Source organism: Mizuhopecten yessoensis, unplaced genomic scaffold (assembly GCF_002113885.1).
Source record: "Mizuhopecten yessoensis strain PY_sf001 unplaced genomic scaffold, ASM211388v2 scaffold5547, whole genome shotgun sequence".
NCBI classification, from domain to species: domain Eukaryota; kingdom Metazoa; phylum Mollusca; class Bivalvia; order Pectinida; family Pectinidae; genus Mizuhopecten; species Mizuhopecten yessoensis.
In genome coordinates, this window is record NW_018406103.1 from 480,180 (window position 1) to 502,501 (window position 22,322).

The following is a 22,322-nucleotide window of genomic DNA, read 5'->3' on the forward strand; positions in this document are numbered from 1 at the left end:
TTAATTTCGTGGATTTTTGTTATCCACAAAATAAACTAAAATTAATGTCCCACAAAAATTTATGCCTTTACTGAGTATTCAGGAAGATTTGATTTTTCAATAGCTTTGTAAGTCAGTGAGGAGTTAGGCTTGCTATGTGGAGAATTTTTCCACTTAACCAGACCTAATGTTTGCTCACTAGATTAGGGGCTGATTCTGAGAATTGCAGATTCGAAAAATAACGTGTTCAGTGAATATTGGATTGGTGTTAGTATGTGTAATAGCCATACAGGAAGTTGTTCGCTGACATTGGCCAACAGATGTCAGCACTCTCTAGATCTGCCGGCCAGTGAAAACATCACATATCGATCTGGATGACAAATATTCAGTATTATTGTATTTATTTGGCATTTGCAAATGCGGCTATGTTTATCTATACAGGCCCCTGCAAAAGTGAATGGCCTGACCTATTAACTGTTGCTTTAGAAAGGTTTATCCATTTTTATATGGATTATACAGCTTTTTAGAAGTGTGCATACGTTTTTGGCTGAATCATTAAAATATCCCATTAAGAAAAATCAATTTTGGATCATGCCATGGTTTAGTATTGTGTAGTTACTTCTGAGGTTTAGTTACCTCTGAGGTTAGTTACTTCTGAGGTTAGTTACTTCTGAGGTTAGTTACTTCTGAGGTTAGTTACTTCTGAGGTTAGTTAGTTCTGATGTTAGTTAGTTATGAGGTTAGTTACTTCTGAGGTTAGTTACTTCTGAGTTTAGTTACTTCTGAGGTTAGTTACTTCTGAGGTTTAGTTACTTCTGAGGTTTAGTTACTTCTGAGGTTAGTTACCTCTGAGGTTTAGTTACTTCTGAGGTTAGGTTCTTCGAGGTTAGTTACTTCGAGGTTAGTTATTTTTGAGGTTTAGTTACTTCTACATGTTATACACGCAAACTAAGTTTTTTGGAATGTTAACTCATTCACCCCTGAAGACACATTTGAACTCTTCTAATTCAAAAGTTGGAATAGTTCATTATGAAATTTCAGGGGTGAATGACTTAAAGTGAGTTCGTGATTAATTTAAGGGTATCACAATATGTCCGGAGTGTACATATCATGATGCATGTACTAAATGTATGTTGCAATTCAGAAGGAAGGATTTGTGATATGTATCCCAATATATTGTCAAAGGAAATTCAAGACGCTCAATTTAAAAATGTAATTGCTGTCAGAATGTTTTCAAACTGAATCGTATATCATATGGATCACACAGATTTAAATATTTTTGTTAAATCAATCAATTGTTATGAAATTTAAACCGATTCTCACAACCAGTAATAGCCTGTATAACGTTATTAGCATTTCTGGTAGCAATTATGGATGGTACTAAAACAGACCGAGTGGATATGTGTATAGTAGTAATCTTCTGAAAAATATGTCAAAGGTTTGAACTAGTCTTCCTGTCTAATTAAAAAAGTGGTGAGCACTCAGAGCCTTCCATTATTCTGCTTTGACAATTGTTCCAGGGGTGCAGAGAACGTAAGTGAGGGTATAACCCCTGGATATCGAGGATGTACATTCCCTCCCCCTCCAAGTAACTTTTTGTTACCTTTATGGAACTAGCATACTATTATAGACCTAAGAGTTGTAACCTGTATACTGTATACGTACCTATTTTAGCGGTGGTCTTACTTTAGCACTTTTTGCGCTTTAATTATATTACTGTGCTGAATTATGAATGCGTCAATTAAAGTTCTTGTATATTTTTCTCAACAGTACAGCAAATTTTCAGGTACAACAATTAATTCATCAATGGGTTAATAGCTCATAGGAATTGGATACACAATGTTGATAATCCAATGCAATTCCGATGATTATCGTCATGGATACATGCAGTATACAGAGTCCCTGCTAAAAGCTCATTAGCGAACTTCAACAGAGTTCGGGGACAACACGGCAGAATCTAAATTATAGATGTTCTGGTGACGGCCAACATCTGCGGTGGAACATCGTCAAACACCATGCCTGAATAAACCCTCTATAAGCTGGATTCTGCCGTGTTAATGTCCCTGCTCCATTGAATTCAATGCGCTAATCTGCTGTTTAAAAATTTGGTAATGTGCTAAAATTTGAGTGCACTAAATTACGTACGAATTTCGTGCGTTTACTGTATTCAGAAACATGGAAGGCTTTCCCATTAGTTTCTATACTTTGATATAGTCTCCAAAACAACTAAAATGCCAAAGTTTATGAAACGTCCATGACACAATATGCAATCCCCATGTTTTTGCAAGGCAACTGGCCAAATGAATATCACTTGCAGACATTTTGGAGTGGCTCCATCTACCGTTTATAATATGTTCATGAGACTGCAGTTTGCTGGCACCACTTGTCGATCATCTGTGCAAAGGTCACCGAGGCGTGACAACGCGACATAAAGATCACATGCATCAGGTCTTTCAGTCCGCAAAGTCGAAAACCCTGAAATATTCTGAACTGTATCGGCTTTGGGTCTGACAAACTAGGCCAATTTATTTCCTTGGACCACACTTCATGCAGACACTATATTTAGAAAGTGAACTAGGAAGAATTTTCAGAATGTACTGGCGACCCGACAATGTCCAGCCATTAGACAGTTGGTGGCAGGCAGCCTTGGTATAGGAGTGGACCAATATTAAAATGCTAAAAATCAATGCTCTCGCTAATTCCATGTACAAACAAACGCGAGCCGCCATTATAGATTGTGGGTGACACTTCGAGTATTGAGAGCTAAATTAACGGTATGACGCTGTAGAGTTTGATATAATGCTAGAATTATGCCAAATGCTAATTAAAATCAGTTTGTGGAGGGAATGGTCGTATGCTAATTGATATACAGACAGAAATATATATCTTTAATTTTGAGTGTTTTTGGAAATATACAATGTGAGACATGTAGCTGTGTGCATCCTTTTTGGTTTATATCTGGTAATTATTATCCCCTAATTATAAATATAAATATAAAGTTTATTTATTTTTTATCACCTATGAAACATTAGTTTGACTAGTGTTTCCTGGTTATTACAACAGAAGGTTGTTCTGGTATTGTAATACTTCATCTTGATGACAGCTTGTCTGATTGGATGATACTGGTCACATGACGGGGCAATATAACATCTTATTATTCCTCATCGATTTTACAGTGTGTCTGATTGGTTTAAACACATCACATGACAGGATTATAAAACATCGAGTCTCCCTCATGCGATTCATTTTCCCTGTTGATATCCCTCTCGGAACCCCTTACGCATTACTAGACGAGTTGTCTATCTTCGTTGGACTCTCTAACACCCGTTGTGCAACACCACAAACATCAACAATGGCTGCGAACGGGAGAAGTATTTTTGTTATATGTATAAAACACAGACTCCACAGATGGAATTTCGGAATAATAAAACACTTATTGCCCTGGTGTGAGGGACACTTGAAGACATCTATAGGTCAAAATGTCTAAGTCTGATGTTAGGGCCAGAGGAAACTCGGGCTAAAGCAGATGACAACAATGGCATGTCAACCTGATCATCTCTACTATTTGTTTTTGATTTTCTTTTTTGAAGAATAAAATATGTATTGCCCTTGCGCTAGGGAAACACTATTGTTTGTTTCCCCTCGATTACTCATTCATTTAAAAAAAGAATCACGTTTCCCTACAGTAAGGGCATAAATGTATAAGAAAGTCAATTGGGAGCCTTATACCGGTATTAAAATGTAATAAAACTTCCTTTTCTTTACAACTTTACAACAATTATGAAACAAGTCTTTTAGAAACATATTAATGTGATCATTCTTGTTGACCCGAACAGAAGCCCACAGAGGGTCTAAATGTGGGAGGAATCGGAGTACCTTTGTTTTATTAGGTACAGAAGATTGTCCGGGGTGGGGTTTATGGAATTTTACATGGTACGTACTTTTAGCTTGTATAAATCCCATAGAGGACAAAACTGCCTGGTTGTAAATTTCATGTACACGTATATGTCACAATTTCATGACGGGAACACCCACATAACTTTTTAGTGAGAATGAATTTGCAATAAGTGTTTTCATGGTACAACTTACTTTATTGTCCAATATGTTTAAATAAAACACTTCAATTTACAAGTGAAGTGTATGAGGTGCACAGACAAAGCTAGTCATTGTCAATTCGACAAACATTTCATGAATCATGAAAAATACTTGGAAGCCTTGTTTTAGTATCACTTGATTTTTTTTTTATGAAGAATACCTAACTAGCCAGTACGTGCTGTTTGTGCACTGTCACGTACCGATACATGTCTATTTACTCATTCACCCCTGAAATTTCATAATGAACTAAACCAACCTTTGATTTGGAAGAGTTCAAACGTGTCTTCAGGGGTGAATGAGTTAAAGAGGTTCATGAGGTCTGATGTGTCATGTATGTACATATTACTCATAGAAAGTAAATAGGATGTTATTTAATGAGAACACAATCTTTAGGTACTGAATTATAATGAATAGTACAAGTTCCCACCCTGTCAAGGCTAAGAGCTTTATTTATTGCTGGCATTTTATACAGAATCTTTATATCTTCTGATAACTTGAAAGTTTACGGCCTGTGATAGCCTACCTCACAGCATACACAGTAATTTTTATTAGGTCTACTTCCGATTGGTTTAAGTGCAAACTCGTACCGACTACCAGGTCGTAGTCGGGGAAAACCACTAAATTGCAAATAATACGCAAACTCGCCTATTATACGTACGCCAATTGGGGTATATGGATTTGTTACTTAAAATAGCTAAAATCACTTTCAGCTTAATCTTTTCAAATTGTTTGTCCAAGTCGCATTTATTTAGTCATGAAACATAATACAAATGCAAAAAACATACTTTAATTGCATATGGGAAAGTACCAAAAATAGATGCAATACTTCCGATAGAGTTATATCAAGTTTCTAAGTTAAGCCAACGCTTTCAGTAAACATTCCTTTAGCAAAATATTATTGCCCTTGTCGTAAATTAATATAATTTTTAATAATATATTGCAAAAGTTACTACCGTTAAACTTTATTTTTAGTTACAAATCCACACTCCAACTGGCGTATAATAGGCGAGTTTGCGTATTATACGCAAGTTGGTGATTTTCCCCGACCTGCCTATATACAATGTATCTCACTGGCGTAAAGGATAAAGAGTACAGACAAAGAGATTAAATTGTTTGTGTCATTTTCTACTGATACTTTCCATAAAAAAAACCAATTGTTGGAAATTGGAATATTTAAAGACAAGAATAAAAACTAAGCTTAACACACGTAGCAGCTGGAAATAAATATAGGGAGAAATTCGCTGCTTAACTCTTCTTGGTATCTAGTAAGATGTTTAAGGCTTGATATCATGAATCACAAATCACTCTACTGAAAACTGCATAATACATGCACATGTATCTATGCAGAATTGATCATGGATTTGAGTCGGTTTATTGACCAAACTCACCAACTGTCGACAAAGTCTGTTCATTGGAACATCACTTAAGCTATTAAGTAAAATTTCAAAGCCTATAATTATGCAGTTATATTTATTAGTCCCCCTACCAGTGAAACCTTTGGTTAAGGTTTTGGGTAAAGTTTTCTAATGACTTATCATTCACTTAATTAAATGATGTTAGGATGCTGATTCTTTGCATAGAGATTCTTTAGGGGTCTATAATTAGTGTTGTTTAGTGACAGTTGAGAAAAAAATTCATATTTTTTGAATTTTTGATATGTTTCGGACTTACCTAACTATCTTGGCCAAAACCTGCAGGTTAAAAGGTGTTTTGTTGGTTAAAAGTTTTTTTTACGAAAATATACTGTTCTTGAAAAAATGCCTTGGTATGAACCACGTTTAAAGATATTTTTACAGGTAAAAATCACATTGCATTATAATTGCAACACTTTGATAAAGGGGGTTAAATCACTTAAAACCTGTATAACATCATATTTTTCCATAGGAAAAAAGGAACTCAGACTTGAAAATATGCCATTGATGGCTTATTTACTACATAGAAATGACATAGAAAATAAGACTGCCTTAATAGAAAATAAGCTGGCTTCGAAAATAAGCTGGGCTTCGAAAATAAGCTGGCTTCGAAAAATAAGCCTCAAGGATTCCTTGGTACTGAAAATGAAAATAAGCTGTGACTTATTATCCAAATATCAAGTCATTAAAAAGATACATTTGTATATAATGCTTTTTGTATGTATGCATCTGATGTTGAATACAACTGTGATGTTAACATGTCATTACAAAGCCCTATTGATATGAACCGTTATAAAGCATTACCGAAGGGATTGATCACATGTCCACGTTTTGTTAGACCGATATCTAGGACCGAGCGACAATATATGGGGATTTAATTATCGGATTAATTTCACATCCGCGGAAAAATTTGGTTGTCTGTCAGATTTTTCCAACCATCGGAAACCTATTTAAAGTCACGGCCAGTGACAAACTGACAGCCTGTGGCTGACAATGGTGATTATCATGGAAGGAGTGTAAATCGGAGCTGTCACATAAGGAAATTGACAATCAAAAGTTAGTCAATGATTCTGAGGCCAACAAAACTAATTCTGTGTTTGATGTACTGGATATTTAGTAACTATAAATTCATACTGTAAATGCATGCCAACACCATTAACTCATTCATCCCTGTAGACACATTTGAACTCTTCCAATTCAAAGGTCACGGAATTGTTCATTATGAAATTTCAGGGGTGAATTAGTTAATTTAAATGTATTTATGGTAATGTGGTGAACAAATAGTTTTGTTATGATGTTCTTCTCTGCCCCGCTGTGATTGGCCGAAACTCTGTGGCTCAGAGGATTTTACAAAATGGGATGTTGTGCTGCATCAACAATACAATCCAGATTTATTTGCAAAACTAATAAAAGTACCAGTTAACTGAAAATTGATAATGATGGGGTTAAAAGTGTTCGAACTATGAACCACATAATTGCTTCTACTAACAAACTTGTAGCTTGGAAGGTAGGGCTATAGTAGTTCAGGATTAAGATGCTGATCTTACGACCTGTTGTATTTTTAGGGCCCCATATTGGAGATGTGGGTACTCTATAATTTTAAGATAAAATAGGCCCCCTCCATATAATGGGGGGTGGCGAGTGGGTGGCGGGGACCAAATAGTGATGCCGATGTCCGTCACGTCAGGTCCCGTTCCGTCCTGTTCCATTGCGTCCCATCCTGGACCGTCCTGCCCAATTCAGTGTACATACTTAGCAACTTCGTATTTTCACAGAGTTTTGTCAAACTTTATACAAAGGTCAAGTATGAGTATCCATCAGACATCGCTGTGTTTCAGGGTTCAAAGGTCAAGATCAAGGCCAAGGTCACGGTTGCTACAATCTGTATAAGTAGAAAATCATCAACTCATTCAGTGTCATCACTCTAGCTACTTCATTTCTTAACAGATTTTGATGAAAGTTTATACACAGAATACTTCGGTTTTGTTTTTGTGTTTCAGGGTCCTAAGGTCAAGGCAACATATTTCGGGGTATCAAGATCAAAGTGGTTGTAATTATCTATAGAACATCAAAAACTGAAACTCATTTCACATGGTGGTCATTGGCATTCAATCTTACAGACATTTTTTTAGTTTTCCCAGCATTTTCAAATCCTGAGTCACATACTCTACCAAAATATATACAAACGTATGTTGATTATATCTATTCCACCAAGTAAAATTGTAATCAAATTTCATTTTTTTGTCTCCCTCCGTGTCTATGATATGCTTATGATAGGAAAGGTGAATCAGATAATCTAATAATTTAAATAAAGCTGTTCTTTTCCACATCCTAACATTTATCATGTGATGCCTATATCTCTTCATTTCACAAAAGCTGCAGGCTGCAGAACACTGGAGGCAGTTGTTCTATTTTGTGTATTTAACCTGGATATATATTTAGGTAGGATTTTTAGCTCACCTCGACTGAAGGACCAAGTGAGCTAATTATGCCATGGCACGGCGTCCACGTCCGATCGTCAATAAATAAATGACCTTCAGCTATATTCAAGGTCACAGGGCTATAAAGTTTGCTCAACGTAATGATCTTGTTCTACTTTCAAGGTCACAGGGGGCAAATGTTTTTAAATCTTTTAACAGGTTCTTTTGAATGACTAAAGTCATCAATACTGATATTTTGTGTGAGATTAATACCAGTTGAGCGGTGCAGGCCCATTGGGCCTCCTGTTCCTTTTCAGCTGTCGCAAACATCACATAGTACCTGCTGTACACTGTTATTGTACATGCGTCGTCAGTGTAGTGATTTGTTTGGCCTAATACTGGGATGTGGGAAACTTGAGACATCAACATTGATTGCACCCGAGTGAACATCTCTTCGTCACTGGCAGTACCGCAATGACAGCTGAGGCCAGGGACTGAAGTACAGTGTTCCATTGAATCTCTATATTAACCAGATCTAATTTAATGACCTTCACTAACACAGGAATCCGGTCTCTTCTTCCTGGTTTCATATTCAATCAATCAGAAGGCAATATTCTGTCTGGTGTCTTGAATTGGTTACATTAGGTCTGGTTTATTTCATATGGGATGCTTTCTTGATCTGAACCTCTTGATCTGGTCATATTCAATTCAAGGGCAGGTTGTGTCTCAAAAATTCATCTTCAGGTATCTTCATCTTAATAGTCCGGTTTCCTGGTTTCTTTCGTCTTTGTAATGCTAAGCACACATTGGTCTGAACTCCCTGATCTGGCCATATTCCATTTAATGGCGGGTTGTGTCTCAGAATTTAGGTTTGGTGTCAATGATCTGGTCCCATTTGGTCTGGTTTCTTTGGTCTGGATAGTTTTCTTCACCCATCAGAACCCTTAGGCCTTGATCTGGTCATATTCAATTCAAGGGCAGGTTGTGACTCAAAATTTGGTGTTATCTCAAGCATGTCTGCTACAGTCTGGTTTCTTTGGCCTTCGTTGCACGCTTGATCTAAACCCCTCGACCTGAGTGGTTGCTTGGTCTATTCTCTTTAGTTTGGTCTCACTCGGATGGTTAATGCATCTAGGTCCCATAGGATCATGAACAGTTTAGACTTGTTATGTCCCAATTTCCATGGTCAATATTTTTTATTTTTTTTTGCGGAAATTATTCTAGATTTTAATGAGGAATTTCCATGGCCAATAAAATCAATTTTTCTTCAAAAATATTTTAGGTTTTAATAAAGAGGTCCTTATGACATTAATATGTACAGATTGCATGTATACAATTGTCAAGCCTCATTTTGACATGGAACTGTAATATCGGGCAATGAACATTCAAATTTGTACTTCAGTATAAATGCCTTTTAGATTGCTGTTATCTGGTCCCTTCGGCTGATCAAATTCTGGTCTCAGCTCTCTCAATCTTGATTGAGTCTCAAAATGTTGATCTTTTAATTTGGTCACAACATTTTGCAAAATTTGTATATAAGGGAGATAATTCTAGCATACACATTGTGAAAAATTGCATACAATCTTCCAATACAACAGCCTCTGAAATATACAAAACAACACTTAAACAACATCAATTATGACCTGTAGGTAGTGCGTAATTGCTATAACAGTTAGTACGTGTGCCACAAATCAATACTCTCACAAACATTCTTGCACACATTCCTGCATCGACAGGAATTAAAGATTCCATAAATTCACATTACATAGAAATTCTTCAAATTTGATCTTCACAAAAACCATATATATATATACTATAAGCAACTCTTTCTGAATTACCTAACCGTAATATTGGTACACTTTCAGTACATGCAGATTGCACAACTTCGACAGTGAATAGAGAATAATTTTTGACTTATTTTGTTCCATCAAACTCCAAAAAATAGGTTTGATCTTTAAATAACTCTATTTATATAAATGCGGTACGATGGGTTCACATGATTGCTTCTTCCAGCTGACTTGATTTATTTTTCATAAGTACAGAAACTGCAGACACTCATAGATGTGTAATCAAGATTGAGTACCTGTAGTTTATAGCTTTGAATAGTAATTCGCACAGGGTTGAAATATTGCATTTGGTCAGGAAATATATACGGTATGTAATTGCGCAGACTAAATTTTGAGGAAGTGAGGGCGGAAGTGATAACTATTGGTAGATTATAACATACATAATTACATTACCATATTTATCCTGTAATTAGACCATTATAACACTCCCATATATATTCAATTTCAGTAGAAATGCCAACAAATTATTAACTCATCGTCCTGTTAAATGACCTCCCCTGACCCCTACCCCTTAACCCCACCCTACTTTGAGTAAGAGATCATGTGTCGCCCCCTGGGCTTATCGTAGGATAAATATGGTACGTATATTCATTTACACCTCAGATTATCCTGTTACATGTATGTGTGGCTACAGGTATCTGTCACTACCAGTCATTTACCTTAAAGCCCTGTAACAATTTGGTTAATTTAACTCATCACCCCTGGAGACACATTTGAACTCTTCCAATTCAAACGTTGGAACAGTTCATTATGAAATTTCAGGGGTAAATGAGTAAAAACACATACTGCATGATTCAGCAATTTAAGGCTACGCAAAGCTATATATAGAATATATCTTGAAAATGTTCTTCCCCATATGCATATACATATCAAAGCTACTTACTAATAGTTCAATATATTTGGTATAATGGGGTTATTTTTGCAAAGAATACAAATTTCTTTTCATGTGACTAAAATTCTTGAAAAAAATTCTTCTCAAGTCGAATGAACCATTAACAGCTTAGCTGCATCATATTACTATACCTCTGGTGAAAATCCTGTAACATTCACATTCACTTTAACATTAAATGTTGAGTCAATGGAAGGGTGCTTCCCAACGCCCTAGCAACCATTGGCAATGTGGATGACAGTGCAAAAAAGTGACCATGCAAAGAAGATAAGCACATGGTTTGTTTCAGCCGACATGTTTGACTTTCTGTAAAATGAAATGAATATTATATACATTCCTTAAGAGTGTGACAGTGCTAATTAAGGGTCACCCCTCAGTTATCACTGCCACTCTCGGCTCCCCCACAGGTAACAGTGGTACCATGGGTTGCCCTATAGGCACTGCATATCTCACACAGTGGCGGATCCAGAGACCTATCTGGGGGGGGTTTCCAAATTTCCTGGGGGGGTTCCCATGTGGGGAAAAATTGAGGAAAATGGTGAAAATACATGATTTTTAAAGAAAAATCTCGGGGGGGGGGGTTTTCCTGAAGCCCAAAAAACCCCTCTGGATCCGCCACTGTCACACTCTAATGAATGTAATATGTAATTCCTGTCTGTAGAGTTTAAAATTTCATGCAGACAAATGTCTGAAGTTTGACATGAGACAGTACTGTAAATGTATTAATTTTTGCTCTCCTTTATTTTCATGGATTTTCAGAAATGGTCAGTCAATTCGGTCGGATCTATTTTCCCTCGATTTCAGGTCTTATAAGTGGCCTTGGTACAGCATATTATGGTAACGATGGATTAATTTGCTGTTAGTTTCATGGATTGTAATTTTCTGGACAGAAAAAATTGTGAAAATTAGAACCCCGCAAAAAAGAATAACGAAAGTCATGTGATGTAAGAGATATATGTCTGATGTGTATAAATTTCACAGACTATGGACACTATGAAGTTAGGTTTGTAACAAACCAATGCACAGAGTCGGTATCTGACACATCACAGCGTTTTGTTGATGCTGACCGCCGTCTGTAACTGACCTTCGTCTATGATAAATAATCATTATCATTCAACAAAGTGATTTAGAATTGAATAGATATTGATGTATGAGTAGTAAACAGACTAGAGAGTGACACGGTTTGTTTTTCGTATTGATGTTCTACATTAATGTCCAGTCCATTCCACTAGTTATATTACAAAAATCTAATACACATATTCCATTTTATAATTAATGGATGCCTAGGCAACTGTGCATAAATAGGATCGTAACACTATCTCTTGCTATTTACCATATATTAAACCATTGTCTTCTTGATACCTTCACGGTTGAATAACAAATGTACACAGACCTTCAACACTTGTATCAATATGTATAAATATGCAATAGGGCAATTAGTAATAGAAACGAATCCCCCAGAGGAGGGAAGCGAAAAATGGACGATAAATGAATATTGGGTATACATGAACACTGAGCTGAGATTTCAGATTCGTTACGAGCTGGTCTATTTTGACATTGAATGTAACAAAGTATAATGCAAACTAGATGTGTTTTACGATCTTAAAGGATGCAATTATATCCCTGTCTTATATTTATTCCGGGATAAAAATAAATATTGTCGTTAAATATTCGTAGAATTCATTATATTGGTGACATCTGTTGACTTATGGCCAGGCTGCAATATTGGCTACAGAGCATGTGACACAGAATGGTAATTTACCGATTTCTGTATGTAACAATGCTGAATGGAATGTAATAAAAGAGGCTTATTAAATTCCTAGTGAACCTTGAAAACTGTAATAATATGAACTATTTTGAAGCCATGTTTTACCTTCAATTGTCCATATTGTGACAATATTATACAAGATGTTTTCTTGCCCTAATTGTAGTCAAAAAGGGTTCTTTGATATTTCTTTTGTTGGTAGGGATTACAACTTATTGGGTGGCATGAGGCTCTAGGAGGATGGTCCCTAAAGGGTAGAAGGGGCTGAAGGTTAGGCAAACTGGAAATTCTTATGAAAAATACACTTGCTGGGCCTCGATCATCCTCGATATCCAGGGGTTATGCTCACTTATGCTCTCTGCCACCCCTCACTTACGCTCTCTGCACCCCTCTCTGTGGAATGTTTTGGTGCCATTGCATGATGGGTAACATTTCCTTAAATAACTATTCCTATCTTGTCAGAGAATACACTGGTCATAGAATGTAGGTGCCCTATAGTTATATAATCACCTTGCAATTGTTTGTCCATCTGTCTGTTTATCCCCTCTGTCCAGTTTCGTTTCTGCATCATGATTTGCATAAATATTATCCAATTTTGATTTTTTTTTGTGTCAACAAATTAAGAATGAAAACTAATGCTGGCAGTTTGAATTTGAGCAAATCCATGCATAATTGCTTAGATTAAGTACTACACTACTTAATTAGTGGATGCAGGTTTCTACACAAAAATTCAATCAAATATGACTGGATTCTGATGAAACTTTGTTAGCATTTACATTTTTAGGTCACATGAGACAAAGTCTCAAGTGACCTATTGCGATCGCCTTTTGTCCGTCGTCGTCCGTCGTTCGTTGTCCGTCGTGCGCCTGTAAACAATTTACATTTTCGACTTCTTCTCCAAAACCCCTGAACCAATTTCAATGAAATTTTGCAGAAACCTTCCATGGCCAAAGGTCAACAAAAATAGTTGCCGGTTTGGTCCAGGGGCCTGTGGGGCGGGGCCAAAAAGGGTCAAATTGACTAAAATTTCTCAAATGCACATATGAGCCCTGACTGACCCCCTGGGGCTATTGGGTGGGGCCAAAAAGGGTCGAATTGACTGAAATTTCAAAAATCTTCTTCTCAAACACACTTCATAGATGGAAGGGTCTTAAGATGCTCTACCAAAATTGTGAATTTTATGACCCTGGGGTCTCACGTGTACCCCTGGGGAGGGGGTAAACTTTACTATAGTTTATATAGGGAAATCACATTTCGGACCAACATTTGTTTAATTTACATTGGAAGTAAATTAAATTTAGGTTAGCATTATCAGTATTGGGTAGCAGTTTGATGGTATGAACATAGGAGCCCTGACTGACCCCCCGGGGCTGATGGGTGGGGCCACAAAGGGTTGAATTGACTGAAATTTCAAAAATCTTCTCAAGACCCAGATATGGTAGAATCAAACACTCCTCATAGATGGAAGGGTCTTAAGGTGCTCTACCAAAATTGTGAATTTTATGACCCTGGAGTCTCAAGCTTACCCCTGGGGAGGGGGTAAACTTTACTATAGTTTATATAGGGAAATCACATTTTGGACCAACATTTGTTTAATTTTCATTGGAAGTAATTCAATTTGGGTTAGCATTATCAGTATTGGATAGTAGTTTGATGGTATGCACATAAAAGCCCTGACTGACCCCTCAGGGCTGATGGGTGGGGCCAAAAAGTGTTGAATTGACTGAAATTTCAAAAAGAATTCTCAAAGACCCATGCAGATATGGTAGAATCAAACACTCTTCATAGATGGAAGGGTCTTAAGGTTTATGACCCTAGGGTCTCACGTTTACCCCCTGGGGAAGGAGGGGGGGGGGGAAAATTGATTATGGTTTATAATGGCAAATGATACGTCGAATATTACATGTTAATAACTTGATTGGAATTACAACCCTGAGTTGACAGTTTGATACTTTGAAAGTTTTGAGCCAGCCCTACCCCCAAGGGCTGTAGGGTGGGGCCCAAAGGAGTCAGTGTGCTAAAATTTCTTCATTTTCCTTGTTTAGGTGCTAGTATCAAATACCTTTTAGTCTTTAATCTGTATGCTAGATTTTGAATAAGGTGGTTTTATTGTTTTTTGTCACTGAATAATATTTCTGTTCGTGAAAAAACAAAATCAACTCTCTGTATAAATATATCAGGTGACCGTTAAGGCCCATGGGCCTCTTATATAAAGATGAAGGCTAAGTTGATTTTAGCAGAACACAGTTTTCATTTGGCAAATGGATGGAAATTGGATAAATTCCATAAGAAGGGAGGTAACTCTTGCATATATAGGTTGCAGAATCAATATGTTGTACAGTACAGCCCAAAATAAAGAACTTCATATTTTCCAGAGTAGATATTAATTTTAGCTGGTGTGTTAGACCTGCATATTGCTGATGTACAATGTAATATATATCAAATTACGACAAGGCCAACCTCAAGATTTTCTTTGTTTGTCATTGACAAACAGTGCGTCCCACGTAGCACATTGAAATTTGAGAAATAATTTATATTTTTTGTTCCCACAATAATAAGAAAGACGGTCAATATATATATATATATATAATGAACAACTCCAGAGCGTTAAATTAAAGAAAACATTACTTTACTAGCTTCTTTAATATAAAACACTATAATAGCAATGTATTAAAGTTAAATTTCAGCATAAAACCAGAGCTACACTTAGAAAACCCACATGGTTGGGCAGGTGACTGATCATTACTTTTTCACGTCTGAACAGGGAATGAAATCATTTCTGCTTTGGTGAAAAGTGAGTGCGTTATCCACTGGCCATCCGACCACACCTTATCGCTGATGTCCCCTTGTACACTGAATAAAGAATCAAATTCTCCCTCGTTACACGAGACATAAGTGGGATAATAGCTTGTTACTCATTCGTTTGTTCCATTCCCGTGACAAGCAACCACAATTCACCTTCCCCCAATGGCTGACATACTACCAATTTGCATATATATACATGTTTATGCAAAATCATCTTCACTAAAATAATCAATTAAAAAATGTACTTGAACAGTTATGGTGTTGAGCAATTGAGCTCAAAAGAGCACACTTAGTGTGCTTCCTATATATAGACTAATACTTCATGTGATTTAACCGCCCCAATAGGTCTCCACCGGCTCTTTACCTAGGTATGTACATACAGAAACAGCCGGAGTTTAAATTTCATTGCATTTATATAATCACTAGTCTATTTCCCTATTTCTTTTTTGTCATTACAGGGAATGGTTGTAAATGGCCTTATCAGCGTGGTGATTTCCTCACTAGAGAAGCGTTACAGCCTCAGCAGCTCCGAGTCGGGCCTGATCGCCAGTTGCTATGACATCATGTCAGCAATCAGTCTCATTCCGATCAGTTATTTCGGCGGTATCGGCGTGAAGTCACGCTACCTTAGCCTTGGTCTTCTGTCCATAGCTGCCGGCTCTTTCATCTTTTCATTACCACACTTCACGTCAGACGTGTACAATTTTGGACGTGTCGATGACAATCTGCTATGTCTGATGAATGGATCATCATCGTGTTCGACGTACTCGCCCTCCGCCAGCAATCTCTCCGTCTCGGACTACAAATTTGTGTTCTACTTGGCAATGCTGTTAATGGGAGTCGGAAGTGTGCCTTTGTTCACTTTAGCCCAGCCTTTTCTGGATGAGAGTGTTCCTGTCCGCTCCGCATCCTTGTATTTAGGTAAGTCCTCAAGGGATCATTTAAAAATGTCAATATTGATAATGATAAGGTCATTTCAGTCAATGGTTTCGCGCGCAGCCAAGAATGTCAGTTTTTCCACTCTGCTACGAATTGTAGTCATGTGGGATTAACACTGTGTCTGTCAACCCATCCGTCCATACACATAATGTTTTCTGGACAACAAATATCAGTTTTCTGTCCTGCTACAAATTAAAGTCAAGTTTGGAATTAATACTGGAGTCTGTCTGCTTTAACTTCTGACCTGTATTAATTAACGTACAGGTAATAATGTATAGCGCTTTAAATTCGTGGGGTCAATATTCCACTGCTCCGTATTCAGTACATATTTGTGTGGGCTAAATTTCTCTGTTCACCCGAATTCCTTGTGTCGTGCAAAAAATTCTGAGTGTCATCATTTAAGGGATAAACTTGAAATACAGGTAAACCGTTTTAAAACACTAATCCCGAGTGTCTTCATCCGCCAGTGACTTCACTCGAAAGAAAATCAAATGTGTATGTACCTTTGTAGGAGTTAACTGTTATCACCAACCATGTAAGTTTTGTTTTTACACGGACTGCCCAGTCGTCCGGTGATAATCTGATTTGAGATCATTTAAGCTTGCGTAACAGCATTGGGTTATAAATATTTTCGACATGTTATGATAGGTCCGTAAAAGTGTTAAAAAAAATTTGGATAATTTCACTGGTGTTTAGAATTCGCGGATATTAGTCAAAGCGCAAATATGGCGAAATTAAAATTCCCGCGAAATATTACCGCTATACAGTACAACATTATGTTTGCAAAGGTTTCACTTTGCAATATAATCTTAATATTCTTTTATATCATATGTATTTACAATAAATCATTGTTAGTATACTATTTTAAGGTCTCTTTACAGTTAAAGTGGAACCCGCTAATTTTGAAATTCTATTTGCCTGAGAAACTAAATGTTATGATAACCATAAACCCACCTTTGACCATATCATAATAAACTTTTTTTTTGCTTAGTTAAAGAAGGAAAAAATCGGTACATGGGGAAAATATTATAATAAACGATTTATCATAATAACCGATATCAAAATAAGTGGGTAATATTCCACTGTATATATTATGTTTGAAATCATTGTTAGTAAACGTATGTTTTCAAATGTTTCCTCTTAATTTAAATGTCGATTGTTGTAGTAATTTCATTTTTATAGTAGCTGTTTGAGTCTTGATTAATTTGTACTTTCATTTTACATGTACAGTGTTGTATATATCATTGTCATAATATGCTGAGGATGTACGCTGTACAATCATCTTATAGGTTCACTATTCACAGAGTATGAACTATCATTTTACAGGCAATATGATATCATTGCTATGATGTGGTGTGTATGTACTTTCATTTTACATGTATATATCATGGTTATAATGTGCTGGGTTTGTACTTTCATTTTACAGGTATATAATATTGTTATAATGTGCGGAGTGTGTACTTTCATTTTACAGGTATATATCATTGTTGTAATGTGCTGGGTCCTGCTGCTGGCTACATCATCGGTGCTATTTCCCTTAGTTACTATGTTGACATTGATAGGATACAAAAGTAAGTACAACACATAACAGACCAAAATTGTGAACTTTAGGATGAAAAACCGTTAAAGGTGTTCTCTTAACATAGATAGTCTCTTAATTGGGGTTCAGTTCACAATTAAATCATTACAAGAGGAAACATGAAAGCTGGACTCTTAACAAAGGTGGTCTCTTTATGGGTCTGGTTGCATGACCTGAGGTTTGACTGTGCTAACCAAAATTTTGAAAACCAGAATGTCCAGACTAAAAAAGTTCAACTGTATTACAATAAATTAATATAAGTAGCTATAATGTCATGTTCCTAAACAATGCTTAAAGAATAATAAGTTATTTATTTATGAACCAGGTTTTAAGTACAATGTATTTAATTCTTTATTCTCTCATTTCCAGGGTGACGGTGAACTCCGAGAGTTCCCGTTTTGTTGGTGCTTGGTGGGTGGGCTTCCTGTTTGGTGCTCTATTGGCCGCTCTGATGGCTATCCCGTTGATGGGCTTCCCCGGAATCTTACCAAGTATGTAAACATAGTGACAGTCCTGGTGGTAACATACCTATGTATCAGCACAACTCAATCGTCAAAATAGATTGGATTTGCACTCACTTATGTTCTTTGTACCCCTGAAATATGTTCTGAGGAAATCGAAGGGGTCTGACTTTAAGCGTCACCTTGTGAATGATACAAGTACATAATCGATATATGTGCAAGTTTCATCGAGTCACTGCAATGTAAAAACGATGTTCTACCCAAACAGTTTCACTGACATTCTGCCAGCTTGGCCACTGGTGACATTAGTGCTGTGAGAGTTACTTCCCCTTGACCACAATAGTGGGGGACACGTGAAGGAGGCCATCCTGATCATAAAACAGGGGCCCGTTATGAACAGAGACGAGGGGGCTCACCAGCTCAGCCAGGTTTAAGACACCTTGTTCACCACTGAGGTGAACAAGGGGAAGTATATTCCAATAGCACTAATGTAACCAGTGACCACGCTGGCAGAATGTCAGGGAAACTGTCTGAGTAAGAAAATAGTTTTTACATGGCAGTGACTTAATGAAACTTGCACATATACCTTACATTCCTGCTAAATGAACCTTTTCAATGATATACATTATCGATAGTTTGATCCCTTGAAGAAAAATAAACCAGCTTTAAATTTCTGATATATTAATTGTGACTGTCCTACCGGTATCTCACCCACATCATGTATTATCCACTTTACATCATCAAACTTCTGTCTGTTCTATCTTTATCCATGTGATGTGCTATTGCTACTTTTCAAATACAGATGAATCTGTAATGTAATCCTCATGAAAAGTGAATAATTTTATTGTTCTCAAGCATTGAACTGCTTTCATTTGGCATTCATAGTCAATATGAATGCCAATTGGAATGCTGACAAATTCCATGAAGCCCAATCTAATATCGTAAAAAATTTACTTGATTGATCAAAGTTAAGATGTGCAAACTCAAATAAATGTATGCATCATTATGCTTGTTCGATAAATAGAACAGCCATATATATTCAAGGTAAGGTCAATTGTATACAACATTATAATTACGATGTCTTAATATTGTTGACATCAACACATGAACAATGGCATTCATAGCTGATGTGAATGCCATTTAAACTTATAGTAGCATTATATAGTTGCAGTATCATTGAGTGGTTAATATTCGAACATATGTGATATAATTTTGTAATATTTTTCAGAGACTACAGATTACAAGGAAGGGCGCGAGAAGGAGACGTATAAGACTGGGGGTCAGTCGGACAGATCCCTGGGGGACGGGGACCAGATGGGGGAAGGGGTTGGGGAGACTACAACTAATTGTTTTGGCGTATATAAGTCTTTCAAGGTTCTTTTTATGAACCCAACATTTGTGTTCCTGACCTTAGCAGAAACGACAGAGGGTAAGTAAAATGCTGTTTACATAGAAACTTAAATTTTGCCCAGGAAAATATTTGCCCTTTAATGATAATAAAATCCATGTTTGCCCAGTTAAATATTTACAAATTTCACCATTCGCATGTAATTACTACTGTATGTTGCGTTCTAGTGTTCGCTGTCATTGTGTAGGGCGAAAAAGGCGGAAGCCAAATCGTGGGGAACATATCCCTATATACAGTAGCTTATAGCTTGAATAGTTTACCAAAGTCAAAGGGCAACAAAGGTTTGAGTCCTTTGGACTGGAAGGGCTTATGATGGCTTTATATAATGTCTGTCTGTTTTGAAATCTGTTTGTCTGATTCTTATGGTAGAGAAATATAGCCCTTTAAAATGAAGATAAATCTCACCTTCCAATAAATTGCACATCTTGATATAATTTGGGTGAAAAAAAGCCGAAGGTTAAACTGCGAAGACAATTTTCCAGTACATGTATATATAGTAATTGATTCATTGATATTACAGGTTTTGTTCTGGCGGGGTCGTCCACATTTTTGCCCAAATTTGCAGAAGTCCAGTTCAGTCTTCCTGCTGCCACTGCTGCGCTCTATGTTGGTGAGATATACTCTTTTATTATTTTTTCATATTATTCCCGACAAGTGATTGGCCAGGAGTGTCCACGTGTCCACCGATAAAAAACGATATCGACTTTGAGCGCATGATTTTTTTTGAAGAACTGGGTGTTTCTAAAAATAGAATTATGACGTGTCTCCAAACCGTTCAGCTTCCGAGGCTTTTTTTCCCCCCTATTTTGCTGACATATAAAAATAAAAAATGAAAATAATAAAACAATTGTAGCCTTTAACTTCGGTCGATACCTGGATTTATCGACCCGAAAAAAAAAATATTGACCTCGGACTGCGTCCTCGGTTAATATTTCTTTTCTCTAGTTGATAAATCCAGGTATCGACCTCAGCCAAAGGCGATAATTGAATACTGTCGTTATTTTACCGTCTAGTTACAAAAAGTTATTTTGTTTTATACATAGGGTACTGTGATAAAAATGGAATTTATTTCTGCATCAGACATTTTTGCGTATCATCATAATTTATTTGAAAGGTATAGGCTTGATATGTGGAATGTTAAAGCTGCAGGCATTTACACTAGTGACCACTTGTGACAGTTAAAGAAGTCACTACATATACATTTACTGTTGATGGGGAAGCTTAAGGGGGAATAGTTTTGATAATCCCAAAATAATCTGTGAAAAAGCTGATCAACAGAATACATTTTTACTATTAAAAGTGAAATTAATATTTTTTTATATTTTAAAGTTAAGTAATATTGACTATTGAGCTTTGACGAAACTTTTGCATATTTCCTTTTTACCATCAACGAGATCTTGTTATTCATACTTTTGTACAAATTTAGGTGCGGCGATTATACCAGCCGGTGGCTTAAGTACATTCATGGGCGGATTCATCGTAAAAAGGTTTAACCTGTCAGTAAGAGGGATTTTGAAGTTCTGTGTGGGACTGATGATGACGTCCACAGTTCTAGGCCTCTTCCTTCTCATCCACTGTCCAAGTGTACCCTTCGCTGGTGTCAACATTGAGTATGGTCAAGCTAGCTCCTCAGGGTTTGTATTTCTGGATAAGATACCGGATGTTGCTGTATCTGTGCAGTAGCATTCAAGTGAGGTGGCACTATAAATGATGCCGTTGGAAGCACAGTCCCACTACAAACAGAACACATAACATCTCCAGCAAGCATACACACATAGGGAGATATTAGCCAGGTGGCATAGGACTAGTAGTTAGCGCCTGATGAGGCAGTACCTGCGAATTCCTCAAAATTGTATTGATTAATGTATATGCTAATTGAATTAATTATATATCTATATGTACTGTAAAGCGCTCTAGAGTAGCTTATGTTAGCTAGATAGGGCACTATATCAAATGTTGTATATTATTTATGATTAAAAGACTTGCTAATATGAGGTTAATAAGGCCAAATAAAGAATATTGTTTGTTTCCAGTTACCTACCTACTCAAATATTTTTTGGCCAATTTTTGATGAAACAAATGGTCACTCTTGGTACCAATATTTTGGCTTAAACCAGACTTCCTCAATGGTGATAGTCAATAATGAATTTAAGTTATGTCAATTTCTTATTTTTTACAGCGTAATAGTTATAACATATAAGTGAAATGAAGGTTACAGGTATTGTGGTCAAAAATCAAAGCAGGAATATATTCAAGATGGCTTTCATCATGCTGAATGGTTGTGAACGTTATGTCCAGTGTGTGAGTTATGGCTTTCATATCGTAAAGCCTGCCTCATATTTCATTTCAGGACCAAGTTCCTGGGTAGTTTTCGTTCAGACAGCTGCTATAGGAACTGTAGCTGTACCCAGGCAGATAACTACAACCCTGTATGTGGAGTAGACGGAATCACCTTCTACTCGCCCTGTTACGCTGGCTGTTACAACATTGACAAGACAACCTCCCCCTGGGTTAGTAAATTCATATATGTACCACCCCCTAGGTTAGTAAATGACCATAACTGCCTCCTCTGGGTCAGTAAACTCCCATAATTACCTTCCACTGGGTCAGTAAATTCCCACAATTACCTTCCCCTTGGTTAATAAATCATAATTATCTTCCTGTGGGTCAGTACATTACAATAATTACCTCCCCCTGGGTATGTAGATCACCGTAATAAGCTT

At 36.8% G+C, this 22,322-nt stretch overlaps 1 protein-coding gene across 1 annotated transcript in view; it reads left to right on the plus strand.

The window, feature by feature from the left end:
- The window catches only part of LOC110450942 (solute carrier organic anion transporter family member 4A1-like), a 68,833-nt gene that overhangs the window by 23,284 nt on the left and 23,227 nt on the right, over positions 1 to 22,322 (plus strand). The window contains exons 3-9 of the mRNA XM_021498756.1: positions 15,671 to 16,133; positions 17,626 to 17,722; positions 18,100 to 18,221; positions 19,420 to 19,620; positions 20,120 to 20,209; positions 21,026 to 21,233; positions 21,950 to 22,141. Of these exons, the coding sequence (XP_021354431.1) occupies positions 15,671 to 16,133; positions 17,626 to 17,722; positions 18,100 to 18,221; positions 19,420 to 19,620; positions 20,120 to 20,209; positions 21,026 to 21,233; positions 21,950 to 22,141 (1,373 nt within the window). The remainder of the gene's footprint in view (positions 1 to 15,670; positions 16,134 to 17,625; positions 17,723 to 18,099; positions 18,222 to 19,419; positions 19,621 to 20,119; positions 20,210 to 21,025; positions 21,234 to 21,949; positions 22,142 to 22,322) is intronic.